Genomic DNA, 22,164 nt, shown 5'->3' with positions numbered 1-22,164 from the left:
TATAAACATAAAAATTGCTGAATTTTTTGTTTCCCTTCTCTAACTTTAGTTTGTCTCAACCAAATGTTATAAAACTTATACACAACCATTCTAGAGTTATGCGTGTTTACAAATAGAAAATTTGCTGAATTTTTAGTTTCTGTTCTCAACTTAAGTTAGCCTCAACCAAATGTTATGAGACTTACACATAATGCTTATTACCACAAAACTCAGATCAAGTTCAAATTTGGGTAGCGTCACTTTTACTGTTCTTCAGTTATGTCCCTTTATTACTATATGATATGCAAGCGGGGGCATCATCTGTGTCCACATGTGGACACTATCCATATTTATCTTATCCTAATTATCAATAAAGAAAGGTAAAGCAACACTAAACTGTTGTTCAACTCCAGCAATTAACCAACTTTTTTGAAATGGGATATTTCTTGCATGTTTAATTTAAACATGATCAGTTTGTTATAGTTGTATCTTATAAAATAAATCTACATTCTTTAAACCCTGATTTTAACAAATAGAAATTATATATTGAAAGGATGAACCAAAGACAGAAACATCAGAGGATGGTGGTCCTTCTAAGAATGAATCAGAAATAAGTCCTATTGCCACTGATGGATCCAGTACAGATGAAGGTTTAGCTAACCAAGCTGTAAGGATCATTTAACATACGTCTATATCTTTGTAGAAAGTGTTTCAAAATTGTGTAGCAATCATATTTTATATTGCTTTTTTAACATTTGTAATTTAAATCTGATAAGTAGTATTTATATTTTTATACGACCGCAAAAAAATTTTTGTGGTCGTATATTGGTATGAAGTTGGCGTCGTCGTCGTCGTCGTCGTCGTCGTCGTCGTCCGGCATCGTCGTCCGAATACACATTAGTTTTCGCACTCTAACTTTAGTTTAAGTGAATGGATCTCAATGAAATTTTACCATAAGGTTCAATACCACAAAAGGAAGGTGATGATTGATTTTGGGGGTTATGGTACTAACAGTTAAGGAATTAGGGGCCAAAAGGGGCCAAAAATAAGCATTTTTGTAACTTCCAGACATAACTTGTGTGTAAGTGTATGGATCTCTCTGACATTGTACCACAAGGTTCCATATCACAAAGGGAATGCTGGGATTGATTTTGGGGGTAATTGCCTCCAAATTTTAGGAATTGGGGGCCAAAAAGGGGCAAAAAACAAGCATTTTTCTAGTTTCATGACAATATCTTGTTTGTAAGTGTATGGATCTTTATGAAATTTTACTACAAGGTTCCATATCACAAAGGGAATACTGGGATTGATTTTTGGGGTAATTTCCTCCAAATTTTAGGAATTAGGGGCCAAAAAGGGGCAAAAAACAAGCATTTTTCTAGTTTCATGACAATAACTTGTTTGTAAGTGTATGGATCTTTATGAAATTGTACTACAAGGTTCCATATCACAAAGGGAAGGCTGGGATTGATTTTGGGGGTTTTCCCTCAAAATTTTAGTAATTAGGGGCCATAAAAGGGCAAAAAAAACATGCATTTTTCTAGTTTCAGGACAATAACTTGTGTGTAAGTGTATGGATCTTTATGAAAGTGTACTGCAAGGTTCCATATCACAAAGGGAAAGCTGGAATTGAGTTTGGGGGTAATTGCCCTAAATGTTTAGGAATTTGGGGCCAAAAAGGGGCCAAAAAACAAGCATTTTTCTAGTTTCCAGACAATAACTTGTGTTCAAGTGTATGAATCTCTCTGAAATTGTACTGCAAGGTACCATACCACAAAGGGAAAGCTGGGATTGAGTTTGGGGGTGATGAATCATAAGGGGGTTCAAAAAATTGGGGGGGGGGATTTTTTTTTCCTTTTTTTTCTTTAACATTTTCCATTTTAAATTGGTTATTTCTGATTTATATATAAAAGCAAATAATAATGATATGGTTTGAATAGGCATACATGTGAACCTCCCGACGGGAGTACAATAATCCCGTTTTCAGGGGTCTCCTCCCGACCTCCCGTTGAAGAGGAAAAAATCCCGTGTATGAAATTTTTCATGAATGAAAAATTTCTGCCCAACATATCATCTCAGGCATCTGGTGTAACTGACATTACCTGAAGTTATATTTTACCTGTAAATCAATTAACATGCATAATTATATGGCTTCACTTGTCAGCTTGGGTGTCAAACATACAGGTAATCAACGATTTTTACCTCAGGCTAACTGCCGTTGTGTAACAAAAACTGTGTATTTATTGGGTTACTTCCCTTGATTTATCCTGTTTTAAGTTACTTTCCTTTTAATAATGAAAATTTTTAAAAGAATATAAATAAAATATAAATTGAACAAATAATCATAAAAGGATGGTTATTAAATGATTTTAAATGTCTTAGGACAAATAAAAAAATAATAATTTGAAAATTATTTGAGGATTCTAGACTTCCTATCAAGGCTTAAATTGAAATTTATATAATAACTATGACCCTAATTTTACAGATAAAATGATTTTCTGAGTTTGCAAATAAAAACTATTTGCAAGAGAAAAAAAAAAAATAAAAACTATTTGCAGATAGCTAAACAAATGTTCTGGTTGCAATGATTGTTTTATAGAATATGAAGTAAAAAATTTAAAGAACATACTGGAAAAATACAATGTTAGATTGAACATGTAGAATATAAAGATGGAGAAACTTTATAAGTACAAGGGTACTATAAACATAATAAATTGGATGGAAAGTTGAAGAAAACACACTTTAAAAGACCATTTTTACAGCACACGGTTACATTTACAACAAAATTGATGTCGATTAAAAACCTCCTGATCTGAGTCCTAATCTCCTGACCAAAATTTCCCAATCTCCTGATCTGAGTTTCACAGTCCATCACATGTATGAATAGGTAAATTGAAAATTTTTAAGTTCTTAGACCACTTTCATTCTGTGTCAGAAACCTATGCTGTGTCAAATATTTAATTACAATCCAAATTCAGTGCTGTATCAAGCTTGAATGTTGTGTCCATACTTGCCCCAACTGTTCAGGGTTCGACCTCTGCGGTCGTATCAAGCTGCGCCCCAGCGGAGCATTTTATCTTATATAGTATGGAAGTCCATAAAAGTTTTTGTATTGTATAGAATAATTGTAAGATTTGCATGTCTCTTTGACATGTTTCAATTGACCTTGACTTCATTTTCTTGGATCATTTAAAGTTTAGGAAATTTATGAAATACTTGGTAGTAAAACCTAGATTATGAAATACTTTCAACATTAAATTGAATAATATTCAGTAAAGCAGGGATGTACATTTCATTGAGTTCCAAATTCATTGGAAATACATAAATTTCTGAAATATTGCCAAAATTAAATATACTTCACCTTGATACATAATTTTGATTAACCTTTTTGATCAGATTAAGTTTTTTTCAAATCAATTTCAATCTTCCTATTTGGAAATGGGCTGTTTTTGAAATACTTTTTTAGATCAAGGTTATTTTTGTTTTTACTTCTACATATCTTATGACAGATTGGAATGGATGGGAAATTGTTTACAAAGTTTTAGGCAATCAAATTTGAAAATATTTTTGATTTTTGTCGAGCCTGCGACTTTTGTCGCAGAAAGCTCGACATAGGGATAGCGATCAGGCGGCGGTGGCGGCGGCGGCGGAGGCGTTAGCTAACTTTTTAAAAGCTTTATATTTTAGAAGATGGAAGACCTGGATGCTTCATACTTTGTATATGGATGCCTCATGTTACGAAGTTTCAGTCAGTCACATGTCCAATGTCCTTGACCTCATTTTCATGGTTCAATGACTACTTGAAAAAAAAGTTCAGATTTTTTGTAATGTTAAATTCTCTCTTATTATAAGTAATAGGATAACTATATTTGGTATGTGCGTACCTTGCAAGGTCCTCATGCCCGTCAGACAGTTTTCACTTGACCTCGACCTCATTTCATGGATCAGTGAACAAGGTTAAGTTTTCGTGGTCAAGTCCATATCTCAGATACTATAAGCAATAGGTCTAGTATATTCAGTGTATGGAAGGACTGTAAGGTGTACATGTCCAACTGGCAGGTGTCATCTGACCTTGACCTCATTTTCATGGTTCAGTGGTTATAGTTAAGTTTTTGTGTTTTGGTCTGTTTTTCTTATACTGTATGCAATAGGTCTACTATATTTGGTGTATGGAATGATTGTAAGGTGTACATGTCTAGCTGGCAGGTGTCATCTGACTTTGACCTCATTTTCATGGTTCAGTGGTCAAAGTTAAGTTTTTGAGTTTTGGTCTTTTTTTCTAATACTGCATGCAATAGGTCAGCTATATTTGGTGTATGGAATGATTGTAAGGTGTACATGTCTAGCTGGCAGGTGTCATCTTACCTTGACCTCATTTTCATGGTTCAGTGGTCAAAGTTAAGTTTTTGAGTTTTGGTCTTTTTTTCTAATACTATATGCAATAGTTCAACTATATTTGGTGTATGGAAATATTTTATGATCTATATGTCAGTCACGCAGGTTTTATTTGACCTTGACCTCATTTTCAAGGTTCATTGCTCAGTGTTAAGTTTTTGTGTTTTCGTCTGTTTTTCTTAAACTATAAGCAATAGGTCAACTATATTTGTTGTATGGAAGAATTGTTAGCTGTACATGCCTGCCTAGCATGGTTCATCTGACCTTGACCTCATTTTCATGGTTCATTGGTCAATGTTTAGTTTACTTGGTTAATGTTAAGTTTATGTGACAGTTGTAATAAAGCTTTATATTTAGGACTATCAACATAATATCAATGATTAGTAAAGAAGGCGAGACATTTCAGCGTGTGCACTCTTGTTTAAAACTGGTTTATATTCTTCCAATCATAGATGTTGAAAACAAGACACCCAAAGATGATTATATATATGTACATATATATATTAGTTAAACTGTTTATCAACAAATTATTGAGAAATATTCATAAGTAGGTAATGTAGAAATGAGGGAATTCTTTTATTTTCTTTTATTAGAATTTTGTTTGGTTTGACCAAGTGGGGGATTTTCATGTTTTTAATTTTCAGTTACAGGGAACCAATATTTATATAAACTGACTTATTCATGTGTTTTAAATACTTTTCCAGACAGCTCTAGAAAAGGATTAAACATTAAATAGGATATTTAGAATTGCTTACACTAATCAACTTTGTGACGTTTCAATCATAAAATTGAAATAATAACATTAAATTTTTAGATGAAATGACAGCTCCTAGGCAGCTACAACAGTGCCATATGGAGTAGGAATAGTTTTTTGCTTTAAAGACTGTGGATGTATTTTCTAGTTTAACATTGGGGATGTTCCAAAATTTATCGGGTGATGGGAGGCACTCAAATTAATTTAGATATGCATTTTCCTTAGATTTTTGTAAGAATTCAAGTATAAGAAAAATGAAAAAAATTATTTTATGGGTGGTCGGGGTCTTAAAATAGTGCCTCCCATGTGGGGAACAATTCTGGAACAGCCCTTAGAACACTTAGTCATATTTACAGGATTTTCAGGATATTTATTTACATGTACAATATACGAGTGCAAACCATTTCAACTGTGTCAACAAATTACTACTAAATTTGACTTTCCTAACATGCAGTTTATCACAACAAGGTGTCAGCAATTTCATTGAAATGGGTTTTTTGCAATAATTTACAGAGGATCTCATACATATTGTCTTTAACCAAAAATAGAAAAGATCACCCTTCTGTCAAACAGTTACGTTCCAACACATTTTAAAGGAACAAGCCTTAGTTTTAAAAGAATATTCAATTATTCCATAGAAATACTTGTTTCTTTGACATAATTCTTTTTGAAGAAACTGATTATCATCTCCTTTTGTATTATCCAATGTTTTCATGTCGAATTTATAGATATTTTTAGTAATTAGCCCTGAAATTTACAAACTTGCTTTAAGATTTTTTTTAAAGGCTCACTTGTCTTTCCAGTTTTCATGATAAACATGTCTGGTGATAGTTGTCCTAAATAAAATTTCTGTTTTAGGCAAGTTTGTAGGAGATTCAGTTTTTGTCAGAGAAACATAATTCCAGTTGTATGCCAAATTATCAATTCCTTTTGATATGCATACATTTATACCTATTTCAAAATTCTGTACACATTATGGCTAATTAACAAATTATCATGTGTTTTTATATTCCTAATCTTACATTTAACAGTCAGAAGATGAGAGGCTGTGACGACAGTTGGCCAAAATTTAACATAGCTGCCTTTTACAAACATGTAAGTGGGAATTCATTGACATATAGAGCTAAATCAAGAAAGGAGTCTGTACCACAAAAAATTAGGAAATCTGTTTCCTTACTTAGAAATCATGAATATTCTCAGTCTTGAAATATAAATACTTATTAGAAAATAAATTGTTTTCTATAATACCGCAACATTCTTGTACACATAGAAAATCAAAACAAAATTACATATGATACATCTACATGTACTCTATAATTATACCCCCGCTTTAGAAAAGGGGGTATACTGTTTTACCTCTGTCTGTCCTTCCGTCAGTCCATCCGTTAGTCCGTCAGTCCGTCAGTCCATCCATCCGTCCCATGAATATTTTCGTCGCATTTTTCTCAGGAACTACTTGACAAGGATTTCTGAAATTTGGTTTCAGGGTTTATATAAGTAAGTTACACTGTGTGATGCGTTTTCATATTCATCACTCAACAACTTCCTGTTTACCGAACACTTGTATTATTTTACACATGATAGCCAAGTTGAAAATTTGTCGCATTTTTCTCAGGAACTACTTGACAAGGATTTCTGAAATTTGGTTTCAGGGTTAATATAAGTCAGCTTTACCGTGTGATGCGTTTTCAGATTCATCACTCAACAACTTCCTGTTTACCGAAATATCACAGCGGGGGTATCATCAGTGAGCAGTAGCTCACAGTTTTACTTGTTTTTTTCATCTATATTATACTTGCACAGTTGCTAATATTTCTTATTGGTGATACACGTTCAATATTCAAATTTATCATAGACATGTGTACCACACACACACACACTGGATATCTGGTTGCAAATTATTTGTAAAGAACTGGGTGTGGTAGGGCAAGGGCAAATTAACATAGAACAGATTTTTACTTTCCACAACTGAACAAAATAAGTTTTGTAGTTTCAGATGTTGTAAGTGTTGTACTGACTACCTTTTTATTGATCAAGTAAATACATTTGTATCTTATTAGCTAATATTTTTTTAAATACATCAATTAACATTTTATTGTAGTATGATATAAGTGAGAGAGGAATTTGTAAAAGTTTACAAGTTATAGTGGAAAGAGAAAATGAAGAGAGAGAAGAAAAGAAAAGACAAAGAAGGAAAATGAGGAACAATCTCATCAATATTAATACAGAAGAAGCTGAAGACACAGTGTAATGAACTCTTCAGTTTTAGTTACAAATGGCACAGACACTGTTTTGTCTAATTATGGAATCCATTTCTGTAAACTAACTTATTTTTATAAATGATTTACTTTTGTAAATTTCACTAGCTGAAAAATAATGTGAAATTTGGTCAAACTTGTATCTTCACTAAGACGAACTCCCTCAGTTTAAGTTGACCTTAACTGAATTTGGCTATTTTTTTAAGTCCCTTTAGGTCATATAGCCCCTGACTTTTCTATTTATTTATACATCCATGGCTTTCAAATTTTTGGGTTTCAGCTCGTTTCTGATGAAGGAAAATCCAGAAAAAAATCATAGGACACACAAGGTTTATGCAGTGTTATTTTCACAAACACCAACAAAGTTAGAAAAATAGTGAAATAAATCATAGCGAAATTGGATCGTAATGGGGGTACCTTCATGACGAATTTCCCAAAAAATGAAGTTTGGCAGGCAGGGGTAGATTAAGGGGGGTGCCCAGGCCCCCCTTATGGAGCTTTATTTATGGTTAATCCAGACTTTTTACCGGTTTCACTACAAATTATGTTATATATCATATTTTTGTTGTGGAGATCTATTAATGTGATAAATGATAAAGCCTTGAAAGGCTTTATCATTTATCGCATTAATAGATCTCCACAACAACAAAAATATGATACAAATGTGCTTAACAAGGTATAAAGCGAAAAATTCATGACGAAATTAAACGCATATGCTTAACATTTTAGAGGGTCGTAATGGGGGTACCTTCATGACGAATCACGATAAGGATATTTTGACGAATCACGGTAAAATTTTAACCAACATGACGCTAACAGTAGCCGTAAATGACCGTTTGATGCCTGATGGTAAAGGGCATTCCTACCCTCATTTTAAACATAAAGAGTTCTTACAACCTGACATTTCATTTTCTGCATGTGAGGAACTTAAATTTGATCTGTATTATATTATAAGCATCACTGGAAAGATTTTTGACTGTCTTCCTTTTTTCGCTGCTGCTATTTATTTTTTTTAAAAACATGGAAGGACACATTTTTTTTCATGAAAGCATCACAGAGATTAGTTTGTATCATGTATCTTTTTCTATAGGTATTGGCATTCAATGAATCAGTAATACTGTAATATACCTTTTATCAAATCCTTCCTTGACCAGAGCATAGAAATGATTACTGTATGAACGTAGTATTGTAAATGAGTAAAAAGTGGTCAATTTAGCTTTGATCTTTATTTTTAATCAAATGGTAAAAATGACTTATTTTCCGACTGAAATTTTGATACAAATTTCCCCAAAAATGAAGTTTGGCAGGCAGGGGTAGATTTAGGGGGGTGCCCAGGCCCCCCTTATGGAGCTTTATTTATGGTTAATCCAGACTTTTTACCAGTTTCACTACAAATTATGTCTAGTTTTGGGGCCCACGCCCCCCCCCCCCCCCCCTTTTCAAAATCCTGGATCTGCATCTGGCAGGCCCTTTTGCTTCATAGAATAAATGGCTGAAATATTCGTATTATAGGTTTCAAGAGCCTTAACAAGATTGTACATATTCATAACCAGATAACTTAGCCTTCATTATACATACATTCATTATTATAATTGCATTCGTTTTGCTCAATACGTAATTATTGTTTGTGATATTTAAATATGTTTTTATCAGACACAAAAGTTTTCCTGTGATATAACAGTATTTATTGTCGTATTTCTACATATCCAACGTATCTTGAATTGTAATAAACTTGAAAGTAAAATGGAAAGGAATGTCATTGAATGAATTTTCTCAAAATTTAGAGCTAACAATAAGAAATTGAATATGATTCCAGTAACAGTGAAAAATAGACTGTTTTAACAGTAGACTTAATTATTTCCCTTATTAATTAAATTAAATATTGATTAAAAATGATATTTTGCAAATGAATTTCAATTATTGGCAGCATCATTAGAAGTGTATATTTATCTGTAAGGAGGTATGTTTTCCTAAAATTATGTTGAGAAAATAGCAGCAGAGATTTTTTCCCCTAGCTTTTGTGTGAAATATAATAGAGTTGTTTCTATGGAATGAATGGACTTATTTGTTAATTTTGTTTGTTTTTTTTTGCCTTATTGACGTTTAAACAACATATTCTTATGTTCTTAGAAAGGATTGGGGCAGCTATTTTTTAACCAAAGTCAAATTTGCTGTTGATAGATCCATGTTATTGATTTCGGGTTTTTATCATATGTGATAAATGTGATTTTCTATGCATTCATGTATTTTCATTTTTGTTCTTATTTTTGATGAAAGACATACACATGTGAGGGTAAACCAAGATCCTTTCACAGGTAGAGGAAAAAATTGGTCACATATACCCTTAGTTTTAGCACATACTGTCATACATGTATATTCAAATATCTGAAGCAAGATATGATTTTTTTTTTCAAATGTGGCTATTGACTTCCTTCCTTAATTTTTCTGCATCCATATTTCACAATTTTGTTTATTGTAGCAAGTTTGCTGGTATTTTTGTTCATTGACTTTCATTACTGTGATATGTTATGAACAGTTTTTCATGGGAAAATATTTCTTCTGGTTATGCAGGTACATGTATAGCAATAATAGTGAAATATGGGAACTGTAAAAATTAAGATCTGTACAGGTTAAAGTCAAATATGTGCTTAGACAACTATTAAAATCATCAAGGTTCATCTTCATGAAAATGAGTCTGTTTAATGATATAATGTTGAATAAATATGTATCTACTAGTTTAATAAACAATCACAGTTTCCTATAACATTTTCATTCTTGTCTGTTTTTTTTTTTTTTGGCTATAGTATTTTCATATTTCCATACATCTTAAATATATATTTATGTGTCCGTTCCAAATCAACAAGGCTTCTATAGTCTAAGAACAAAAGTGATTGTAACATTCATGGATTCATAGTCTAATAATATAATGAATTATGGTAAAAACAAATATAAAAGACAACTATGGAATTTCTGATTGTTTTTTTTAAATTTTAAAATGGACAGACACTTTTAATTGTCACAGATTTACCAGTTAAATGAAATTTTATTTTAACCATTACTAGGGCAATTTGTTTTATTTAATGTTTATTGACTTCAATTCTCTGAACTGTTAATCATATATATCCAGTTTATTCCTAGTCTAATCATGAATTTGTAATTAACAATTTTGTCATTAATAATTATATGTGATATTAAAGTCAAATCTTCAAATTGATCTTACAACCAAAGCAATTTGAATGTATGTTCAATCATGCATAATTCTTTCTGATAGACGAGCTCTACAAATAAGTCAATCAGCTGAAGTCATAGGTAAAGATAGTATTGTTTTTCTTTTATTGTGATGTGTGGATATGTTGATGAAAAATCAAATTTAGAAATGTTTATTAATTTTTCCATCTGATGTAAATATTGTTTTTGTTTTTATTGTTGACATATTTAAAGTATATATATTTATATCATGTAAATAAAATGAATTGGAAAGGTCAGTTATTTTATATTATGACTTCTTTTATTAAAAAATGAAAGAACCTTTGTGAGTACGCTCACATACCCCATTCCCCCCACATTGTTACTGGGCAAATAAAACCTCACAAGATTTCTAAGTTCAAAGACTCATCACTCCTACAAAAGTCATATATATGTCCTCATTAACCACAAATTTTCATGAAATTCTGTTATGTTGTTTCAGAGGAGTTTCGCTGACAAACTGTTGCAGTAGTATATTTAGGTCAAAATTCTAAGTTCAAAGTATGATAACTCCTAGAAAAAACATTGAATCATAACTTTCTGTCTATATGCACATCTACATAATTATACCCCACGCAACGAGTTGCGGAGGGTATAATGTTTTTGACCCGTCCGTCTGTCCGTCTGTCCGTCCGTCAGTCCGTCAGTCCGTCAGTCCTGTTTCTTGTCATCGCAACTCCTCTCAAACCACAAAACAGAATTTCATGAAACCTTTTTAGATAATAAGGACATACTATGTAGTTGTGCATATCGACAGGAAATTACGATTCAATTCTTTTTCTAGGAGTTTCGCCCCTTTGAACTTATTTCCTTTAATGTACTACTGCAACAGTTTGTCATTGCAACTCCTCTCAAGCCACACAACAGAATTTCATGAAACCTTTTCAGATAATAAGGACATACTACATAGATGTGCATATCGACAGAAAATTACGATTCAATTTTTTTTCCAGGAGTTACGCCCCTTTGAACTTATTTGCCCAATATACTACTGCAACCTTTTGTCATCGCAACTCCTCTCAAACAACACAACAGAATTTCATGAAACCTTTTCAGATAATAAGGACATACTACGTAGATGTGCATATCGACAGGAAATTACGATTCAATTTTTTTTATAGGAGTTACGCCCCTTTGAACTTATTTGCCCAATATACTACTGCAACCTTTTGTCATCGCAACTCCTCTCAAACCACACAACAGAATTCCATGAAACTGTGTAGGTAATAAGGACATACTATGTAGATGTGCATATTGACAGGAAATTATGATTCAATTTTTTTTTCTGATACAATTTTATTTTCTTACACTTATTTTATTTCTCCAATGACAATGTGGGGACGTGGGGTATGTGAGCGCGCTCACCAAGGTTCTTTCATATGTCCTAAGTATCTACAAAGTTTCATAAAAATCTGTTGTGTGGTTTCAGAGGAGTTGTACTGAGAAACCATTGTAGTAGTATATCATGGCCAAAATTCTAAGTTCAAAGGGGCATTACTCCAAGAAAAAATAATGTATCATTAATTCTTGTTGATATGCACATCTACATAGTATGTCTTTACATTCTACAAAGTTTCATCAAATTCTGTTGTGTGGTTTCAGAGGAGTTGAACTGAAAAACTGTTGCAGTCGTATTTTATGGCCAGAGGTGTTGTGATGACAAGAACAGGACTAACAGACAGACGGAAGGACTGGTCAAATGACAAACTGTTGCAGTAGCATATTTAGCCTAATTTCTGAAAGGGGCATACCTACTAGATGTAAAATTGAATCATAATTTCCTGTCAATAATCACATAATTTACATAGTATGTCCTTATTATCTACAAAGTTTCATGAAATTCTGTTGTGTGGCTTCAGATGAGCTGTAATGACAAGAACATGACTGATGGAAGAGTCAAAAACATTATACCCATGCAACAAAGGGTATAATAATCATGTATTGTATCTAAATAATGTTATGATAAAATGGAACAGCAAAATTCCATACCTTTGTAAGAATCAGTTTTTAATCCTGAATAATTGGCCACATGAAAAATCACAGGTTATTAAACTAGAGGCTCCCAGGAGCATGAATCCTTTGCGTGTCAAAAATATGCAACAGTCAAACCTTTAGAAACGTGGCATCCAGCCATCTTTCTTGCATGAAGTTTAATTGTAACCAATTTTGATCCAGATCCATTTGGAGAACATTTTTAAAAATGGTAGATCTGGTATCTTCCCCATCTTTGATTATAAAATAGAAGAAAACAGTTAGTTTAGTAACCCAAATAATTAGGTCATTATATTCCTCTGCTCTATGATGACTACATTAATGCCTGACTCTTTATATGACCTCAAAAAATTTTGCGGTCGTAAAATGGTATCACATTGTCGTCTTCTTCGTCGTCATTGTCGTCTGAAGACAGTTGGTTTTCGGACAATAATTTTAGTACAATTAAATAGAAATCTATGAAATTTAAACAAAAGGTTTATAACCACAAAAGGAAGGTTGGGATTGATTTTGGGGGTTATGGTCCTAACAGTTTAGGAATTAAGGGCTAAAAAGGGGCCCAAATAAGCATTTTTCTAGTTTCCAGACAATAACTTGTGGAACCGTGTATGGATCTCTCTGAAATTATACCACAAGTTTCCATACCACAAAGGGATGGTTAGGATTTGCTTTGGGGGGTTATGGCTTAAACCGTTTAGGAATTAAAGGCAAAAAGGGGGAAAAACAAGGGTTTCCTGGTTAATGGACAATTACTTTAGACAATTTAAAACAAAAGCAGTGTAAGGGAGGTAATCCAAACACAACATTTTGAATACCTCCCTTACACTGCTTTTAAATTATGTAAAAAGAAATGTTATATTGTCTTGAGATGATTAGTTGTCAATTTATTTTTAGAAGTTACTATTAAGGAATATTAATTTTAGCTATGATTATGTATGTCAATTCTATTTTAAGACTTTTATGATGTATTTAAATGGGTAATTATGGTTGCAAACTCCATTGAAATTTGAATTGAGATTATGACCATATCTTGAGGGAAAGAATTGTTTTGGTGTATTGCACAAAAGCAAAAAATTGAATATAAATTCAAATCATATAACCAATTCTAAGTTCTTTGACTACAGTTATTCTGTGTCAGAAACCTATTATGTGTCAAATATTTAATTACAATCCAAATTCAGACCTGTATCAAGCGCGAATATTGTGTCCATTTTTGCGCCAACTGTTCAGGATTAGACCTCTGTGGTCGTATCCAGCTGTGCTCGGCGAAGCAATTTATTATAAATTCTTTTACTAATCATTAAGAATTAACCCTGGAACTAGTTCTTTTATAATTCTTAAATATATAATCATTAATTGAAGAGTATGTCATACATCTGATAATAAGCGCATTGGAAGTTTTTTTGTGATAGAAACTGCATGATTTCAGTGTCTAGAATATTTGACATAAAACATAGTTTCACTGTTCTAATTTTTCAGATTTTCACCAGGGTATTTGGATTGATACACTAGGTCTAGCAGAAAGGTTTCATTCATATTCAGGATCAACTTAATATCAAATGAAATACTGTAAATTCAGAAATGATTTTTTATAATCAGATTCAGGCTTACACACAAAACGTAAATGAGTTTCAAGAAAGTGCGATACTGTATCAAAAATACTGTTTTCATAGTTTCATGAAATTTTTACAAACATTTATATCTCTTATTCTTTTTTGAAGAATGAGGAACTAGAGTTAGAAATATACCAGACAAAAGAAAATTTGTAGTAAAAGAAGACTTTGACATTGGTCATATGTATCTTGCTTCAGCAAACTGAGCTAGTTCTACAATGGGAAAATCAAAAGTCTGACATAATCTGTGATACAAATCAAGTCTCAAGTTTTCATTTTGTGTACATTTAAATAAGAAATGATCTTCATCATCTATTTTATTTAAAGAACAATGTGTAATTTAACAGTTTATAGATGGAATATGCTAATTATTAAGTATTTGGGACAAATAAAAGGTGGAATCAGGGTGGGATGGGGAGGCATTAAAGGACAAACAGGCCTTTTTTTATTGATTTTTGTTTTTCTGTTTTTTTTCTCTCGCAAAAACTCTTAAAAATATTCTAAGATATTGGGCATTGTGGGCATTAACAATTCACTCTTTGACACCCCTTTTCCTCTCTGGTTATACCCCTATTAAGTCCTAAATGCTTAAAAATGATTTTTTTTTGGGGGGGAAATATTCATTTCATTCATTCCAACCTTTCACATAAACAATTGAGATTATTTTTTTTGTTTGATAACTTTACATAGTTGATCTCATTAGAATTCACTCTAATAATTGATCTAAGTTCCTCTAATAAGCAAAGCAACCACTGCATACTATTAGAAAATGACACAAACGTTAGTTATTTGCCTGATTTTAACTACAGTAAAGCTGGGACTATCATAGTGCAAGGTTAAAGCATCTTTGATTAAAAATCTGTTTACTCAATCAGTCAAACTTAAATGGCATTTTGCTGGATGATACTGAACCAGTTTTGTTGTGACAATTAACAAAAAAAGGAAATTTTCATCTTTGAAGATTTTCATTAAAATGATCACATTTAAAATTACTGAAAGCATCAATGAAATAGCGAATTTATTTTAAAGTCATTCAGGTCAACATTAAGTTACATATGTGGAACATTGAAGGGGAAGATGCATTATGGCCCAGCAATTTCAAGTGACTAATAACATTTTTTACACTTTCAAAGAAATATTTTTAGAAACTTCTACACATTAGTCACACCTTGTTGACATAGTTGGCTATTTTTGTACATACTCAGTCTCTTTTGTTCTTTCATAAGTTTTGTTTGTGTTTTGTGCCAATCAGTCTTTTTCAACTAAATTTACAATGTTACTTGTGTAATGTGCATTTACACTATTGTTCAAGACGAGTAGGGTTGAGCACTTGTAAACATATTTACCCCCTACCCCCATCCCACACATTCTTAAAAGTGCCTGTTCCAAGTCAGGAGCATATGATTCAGTGGTAGTTGTTGGTTGCTGTCTGTAATACTTATTTTTTAGATTATTGTTTTAGCCTAAATCAGGCATAAATTTTCTCATTTTATTTGTTTTAAACATTTGTTTGTGCCATTGCCTTTTATAGCTTGCTATAAGGTATGGGGTTTGCTCATTGTTGAAGATTGTATGATGACCAATAGTAGCTTACATCTACATCATTTGGTATTTGGTATATAAATGTCTCATTGGCAATTATACCACAACTTATTTTAGCTCACCTGACCCAAAGCAAGACGAGAAATACACTTTAAAAGACGACATGGTTAAAATTGTTGGTTAACTCGGTAAAGGAGTTATTGCCCCTAATTGATGATTTTTACCAATTTTAGTGTTTTTCTTTTAATTTTGAAAACGATAATAGATAAAGAGAAACTTTTCAGAGCAAAAATTATCAGCAGGACAAGATCTACAAAATGATCAGCAAAACAATATCTACAAAATGATCAGCAAAACAATATCTACAAAATGATCAGCAAAACAATATCTACAAATATTTCAACAAAGGCAAAATTGTAAGAAAACTGCTATGATAGAAGAATCATCAGATGTTCACACATATGAAAAATTTGAGACAAACTTCATGAAAGTTATTGAAAAACATATACCTATGAAAAAAGAGAAATATCATGTTGACAAGCTGTCTATATAAAGTAATGGGGTAAAGGCACAAAGACATCACCAAATCACCCAAATGCAATGCACATAAAGACATTCAGAGCTTACCACATGGTCTTCAACAGAGCAGGAACAACCCACCAACAGGCAGTTGACGAGCTCTGGAATTGGCCCCAATCACAATAAGAGCAATTAAATCAAAGGCACAGCAAAATGTCAAAATCAAAAAAACTAAAAGGCTCAACAAGACACATCAATAACACACACATCAGATTTTACTCTAAAATAAGTAAGATCTAAGGGACTGGTCATTTTCTTTCATTTGGGGGGATCTGGGAGGAAACATTGGAATTTCGAATATTTTTTTCAGGTCCACATCTTGAGGAAGGAAAATAAATTCAAAAGACTTGAAAATTTCACTCCACTCCCCTCCTCAACATTTCTTTATGCTTTTACTCTTTAGAACAAGAATAAATGTACACAATTTCTATTTATATTATTATTGATGAATTAAATATTGCATGAGTATTTTGAATTTATTTAAACTTCATTCAATTTCAGCACATTGCTCAAATAATATCCTTTATTAAAGAAGTTAGTAAATTTACTTATAAAAATACTTTCCTGGACAAACGCTATCAAACTTAGGATTTGAATCTTAAGACTTGAGCTGAGCGGAGAGAGGCGAAAAAATTGATGTCTTTTGTGCCTATAAATTATATTTTTGCTATTCACAACAATTTATTTTTTTTTTTTTTTTTTATCTATTTTGGGTGCAAACAATTTATTGATTTTTTTTATATTCAAAAGCAATGTTGTTTTTTTTTTTTTTTCGAAAAATTAAAAGTACTCCATTATGTTGTTGCAACCTCAAAGTGTGAATATGAATCTGTCAGACTGTGATTTGAGTGAAGTTTGGAAGACCTTTTAAAAATGACTGGTGTGAAATAAATTCAAAAGGAATAATTGGCCCAACTTAATTAGTAAATTTTGCAATGCTGTATTACACAAAATCAAAGGGAGTTGGCTTAACCTTTTTCCCATCGCGGTTGTTCCACTTTATATTGATTTTTCTTTTAATATGTTTGCATCCTAAATATGCATGAAATGCTTGCCACTGAACACTAATCAAACAAGTAACTAGTATGTTAATTTGGAAACTTTTGTTTTTTGTATCATACTTTGTTTGATATTTTTATATCATATATCTGATTTAGAATATAGCAAAGTACTCTCGACCAATGAAATTGTTGGATTGGATGCCTCTTAATTGTGAAGAATGAATGTAAATCATGTTCTTAGTAAGGGATTATCCTATTATTTTGGTCTATTTACAGTTCAAAACAAAGAGTTTCTATAAATGAGTTACAACTGCCCCGAAAAACATTTATCAGATTGAAAGGATTTATCACACAGTGATTGAAACTGACTAAAAGTTGAATTGTGAAACAAACAAAATTCTCAAAATAAGTTGAAGTTTACTGGTGCAGTAAAATTGGTACCATGAAGGTTATTATGAAAATATTAATAACTTCAAATTACTATAAAATTAAACAATACCAAAGCAATGCAAAACAAATTTTTTTTTAAATCTTTCAGATAAAAAATAACCTAAATCTTTAGCTTTCCAAAACTTTGATTACTTGATCAGCGGTTGGGGAGAATAGTTATTTCCAATACATGTATTCCGATAAAAAAAACAGGAATTTAATTTTGAACATATTAAAAACTTTTAGGGCATTATTTTTGAACATTTCCCTGACATAATGAAACAGTATTAGATGTAAAAAGCCGGACCAAATTATTGGCTGTGAAATAAAATTTAGTTGTAACTCAAATGTATTAATTGATTTAAACTGTAAATAAAAAAAGGATAATTCCTCACTAAAATATTACATTATTTACATTCATACTCACAATCAGGGAACATACAATTCCTACCTTTTCTTTCTACTGTTGTGTCACCTAATATCTATAACGCATTTTTTTAAAAATATTTCCCTAATGATATGATTAAAGTCCTCACATCACTAAAACTAATCCATAAATGACATGCCGAAAAAGGAAGTCATGCATCAATTATAAAACATTGCACTGACATGATGAAACTAATTCTTGAATAGATCATTTGAGCCTTGAGCACTTTACAATATTCTAAGTTTGTAAGAGAATGATAATCCCTTACTTCATGATAAGTACTCGCTAACGCTCGTACTTATTCATGAAGAAAGGGATTATCATTCTCTTACATTTATGAGTTAATATCATTAATTCTAAGTATTTAATGTTTAGCACATACTTACAACTTCTTGTCCAATCAAATTGCTTATATTTGCCTTCTAATTTTCATAGTACATACTTTTCCTGTGTACTAAGTAACTACGCATGAATGACCACAAGGGTAAGATTTCATTGTATAGTAATCAAGATATTTAAAACAAAAAATGCCACTGGCTATTTTGAAATAAAATGCTGTGTTCCAAATTAAATTAAATAGTTTGTAATTAGTTTTCACGTTGATTTTTTAAATATCCTGCTATTAAAATCTTTGGATCTAAAAAATGTTTTTGACAATTGCAAATTTTATCATTTAGATAAAGGGTAATACATATGGTTCTTTATACCTTGATTAGAGTACAACGATATCTTAAAATTATGATGATGTATCATCCATGCAATTACTTTGTACACAGAAAAATGTGTACTATGAAACCTTGTGAAGAAAAATTAAAGCAACTTGGTGATAATTTTTAAACTTTCTTTAGGAAGGTGATTCATTTCGTCATGAATTGATTGATTTATTGATTATTGGTTGCTTAATGTCCAGTGGAAAATATTTCATGCATGTTCAGGACGATGTCATGAATTGAAATACTGTGCCACCTATATATATATATAAACATATTCTAATAAATCTTTTAGTTTTTACTTTGAAATAATAAAAAAAAAACACAAAACACAAAACCTATAATCTCTGATCTATTGGTAGTTGCTTTTTAATGCCTATCTGCTAGACTATATCTATGGGGACAAACTATCTATATGTTTCAAATTTATTATAGCTTTAGTTTTACTGTGAAATTAAAAAAATGTTTTCAAAACATGTAAAGCTTCCACTGCAATTTAATTATTGCCTGCTTTTGGTCAATTTATTTTGTCATCTTACCATGTAAGAAGAACATGTATAGTAAAACACCGCTTTATATCAGTATACATACTTACACCAGCAGCTACCATCTTTTCATTCTGGAGTGAAGGGCCTTTTGAAATCACATATTTTACAATGATACTAGTGAGTAGATTTACAAAACTTCGTTAATGAGCTCCGTTTTACAAACACCTGTGATACAAGTAGTCAGCCAAAATAAACTATCAATAGACCAATTAAAAGATTACTCGAGTTGTAAATATGTGCTAAATTGGATAGTCTATGAAAAGGTATATACTATGAAATTAAGAGCTCGGGGCAAGCCCCTCGCTCTAAATTTCATAGTATATACCTTTCCATAGACTAACCTAGACGTAGTTTCTAGTCATGCATCAGTGGTTATATTTATTGTAAGACTTCTATGACTCAGTCAGTTTTGATCCATTGAGTATTTGTTTATTCTCTAGGTTTTACTAGTTTGTGCTATGAAAACTCTATCTTCTTTATGATAATTGGTTAACTAAGTCATATGTCTTTTTTGGAGGGAAATTCTTTTGTTTGGTCAGAATTTGCTTATATTTTGAACTGAATGGTGCAGTGCTGTTCCTCGATATAATTTTTATTCATATTTGGTTGACATCTTTGATTTTATCAAATAAGGTCAGTTTTCTCTAATTAATATTTCACATTCCTACTAATATACTGATATGAATGTATTGTATAGATGATTTTGTATGAATGGTGACAAAATGAATGATTTCAGAAACACATAAACATATATAGAATATTGGTTTAATCAGATAAACTAATCGACAACTTGTTAAAGTAATCATTTTGTAAGTATTTAAGCCAAATTATATGAACATCTCAGTTTTAGTGAAAAGAAGCAAAAGTAATAATGTAAAAGTCAATAGATAAAATAGTTTTTGGTATCAAGAATAATAGTTTGTATGTTAATGGAAATTTAAAAAATTAAATTAGAGTTTATACATATTTTGATAAATTCCTAGGGTATGTACTTTCCCTGGTTTTATTTTGTTAATGATAAGGTCAGCTTGGCAGCTTGGCAGTTTTGTTTTAATTAAGAGATTAAGGGATAGGTGTTAGATCATAGATAGGAAACAGCATGATGACAGCATGGGTGTAATCAGAGAACATCTGTATATAATTTTGATAGGATGGTCAGTTGTCGTTTGAGCATTGCACTGTTAGCAGTCATATTTTTACTTGTGGAAAATTAATTCAAGAAATTTACTTTTCATTTTCTTGAAAGTCATAATGACAGTAGCTATATTAATTTGTGATGTAAATCAAAACTGGACTTTTAACACGTTTTCATGGGACATTTGGAAACTTCTTCGTATTGTTGTTGATTTGCGTAACATGGATATTGATAATTCATTATTGTACCTGCTTCTAAAGATGCTGTTAATTATTCTATTCATAATCAACTTCGTTAGTTAATGTGTTTGCTTCTCATTAGCTATTGGACCTCTCATTCGGTATGGGACGGTAATAATCAGGTAAACCGTGCAAGTGCAATGTGACCTGGGAACAGTATATCTAACAGTATATATGTTCCTGATGTGACCCAGAAAATATGAGTCAGTTAAGGAATAATAGTACCGATAAATGATAGGAGAAGGTGCTAGTCAGAACTCTGAATATTGCTTTTCAAGACTTTAATTCTAATAATGATAATATAACCGAAATGCTGGACATTATTCCGTTATTAGCAGATAAATTCAAGCTACACCATATATAGTAGTGCGCGATCCCACAATGCATCAGTTAGTACACACGAGGACCACGTGGTTTCGAATTCTACTTCATCATTAAATGGACAGAAGAAATTTAATCAACTTGGCCTCCAAACTTTCATCAACCATGCAGTCTTCCAGTGGAAATGTTACGTTTCATCACCGAACAGAAGCTAGTAATCATCAAAAATCTTATAAGAATAAAAATACTTGACAGGACATAAAGCAGTCGATTTTTCTACTTTCACTTCAACCGGAAGTTTACGATGTGACTATGTCAACAATTGGAGGAATCCCTACAACCTGGAGTAAGCATACGAAGGATCAGGATATGCAGCCTTCACTAGAAATACTCTATCAAAGACTGCAGCTGGTAAAAAACCAGGAAGTGTGTGGTGTCCGGAATACAAGGTGATATGCAGCTGAATTACTGCCTTTCTCCCCACTGAGGAAAACATCACGTCAGGTACGAACTTCTTACTCAACCCTTATTATGCCGGGTCCAAAAAAATGAAACTTCAATTGGGGCAATACATAACAAATCTATTCCCAGGCTCACTAGGTCTTCATCAAGAAGGGGAGTTTATTCAAGTTTTTAGTTATTATATATAGTAACGTGCTCTTGTCTTCCCCCGATGGAGAATTAATGTGATTTCTATAGGAGGGATCACGTAGATTTGACCACTTATTACCCAGGTATGGGTTCCTACGAATATCACTACTGTTCATGTGCAGCTCATTTGCCTTTTTACAACACAGCAGCAGAGTTGTCTACTATAAACACTACTTTCTTGTGTATCATTTTTTCGCTAATACTCATCCAAACCTGCGTGGTAACACATTTCCCACTCCTGGTTTTGCAACAGTCTTATAAGCACAAGAGTAAGGAATAACTAATCGTGTAAGAGACAGAATATTTTTTTTTAGGTTGGGAAATTCGTAATATTTTCAGAGGTAT

The 22,164-nt window shown here is 31.9% G+C and overlaps 1 protein-coding gene and 1 long non-coding RNA gene across 5 annotated transcripts in view; both read left to right on the top strand.

Annotated features, from left to right (window-relative positions):
• LOC127701987 (prestin-like) overlaps positions 1-10,871 on the top strand; it is a 64,588-nt gene extending 53,717 nt beyond the window's left edge. For all 4 annotated transcript variants that reach the window (XM_052205983.1, XM_052205960.1, XM_052205977.1 and 1 more), the window contains exons 18-20: positions 533-646; positions 6,160-6,223; positions 7,230-10,871. In XM_052205983.1, the coding sequence (XP_052061943.1) occupies positions 533-646; positions 6,160-6,180 (135 nt within the window). In that variant the 3' untranslated portion in view covers positions 6,181-6,223; positions 7,230-10,871. The remainder of the gene's footprint in view (positions 1-532; positions 647-6,159; positions 6,224-7,229) is intronic.
• LOC127703901 (uncharacterized) lies at positions 766-2,557 on the top strand. Its single transcript, XR_007983121.1, has 2 exons — positions 766-1,257; positions 1,581-2,557. It is a non-coding gene; the product is annotated as an uncharacterized LOC127703901 (long non-coding RNA).
• Positions 10,872-22,164: the final 11,293 nt, after the last annotated feature.

This window comes from Mytilus californianus, unplaced genomic scaffold (assembly GCF_021869535.1).
Source record: "Mytilus californianus isolate M0D057914Y unplaced genomic scaffold, xbMytCali1.0.p SCAF_1, whole genome shotgun sequence".
Taxonomy (NCBI): domain Eukaryota; kingdom Metazoa; phylum Mollusca; class Bivalvia; order Mytilida; family Mytilidae; genus Mytilus; species Mytilus californianus.
This window is presented reverse-complemented; position numbering and strand designations above follow the sequence as displayed.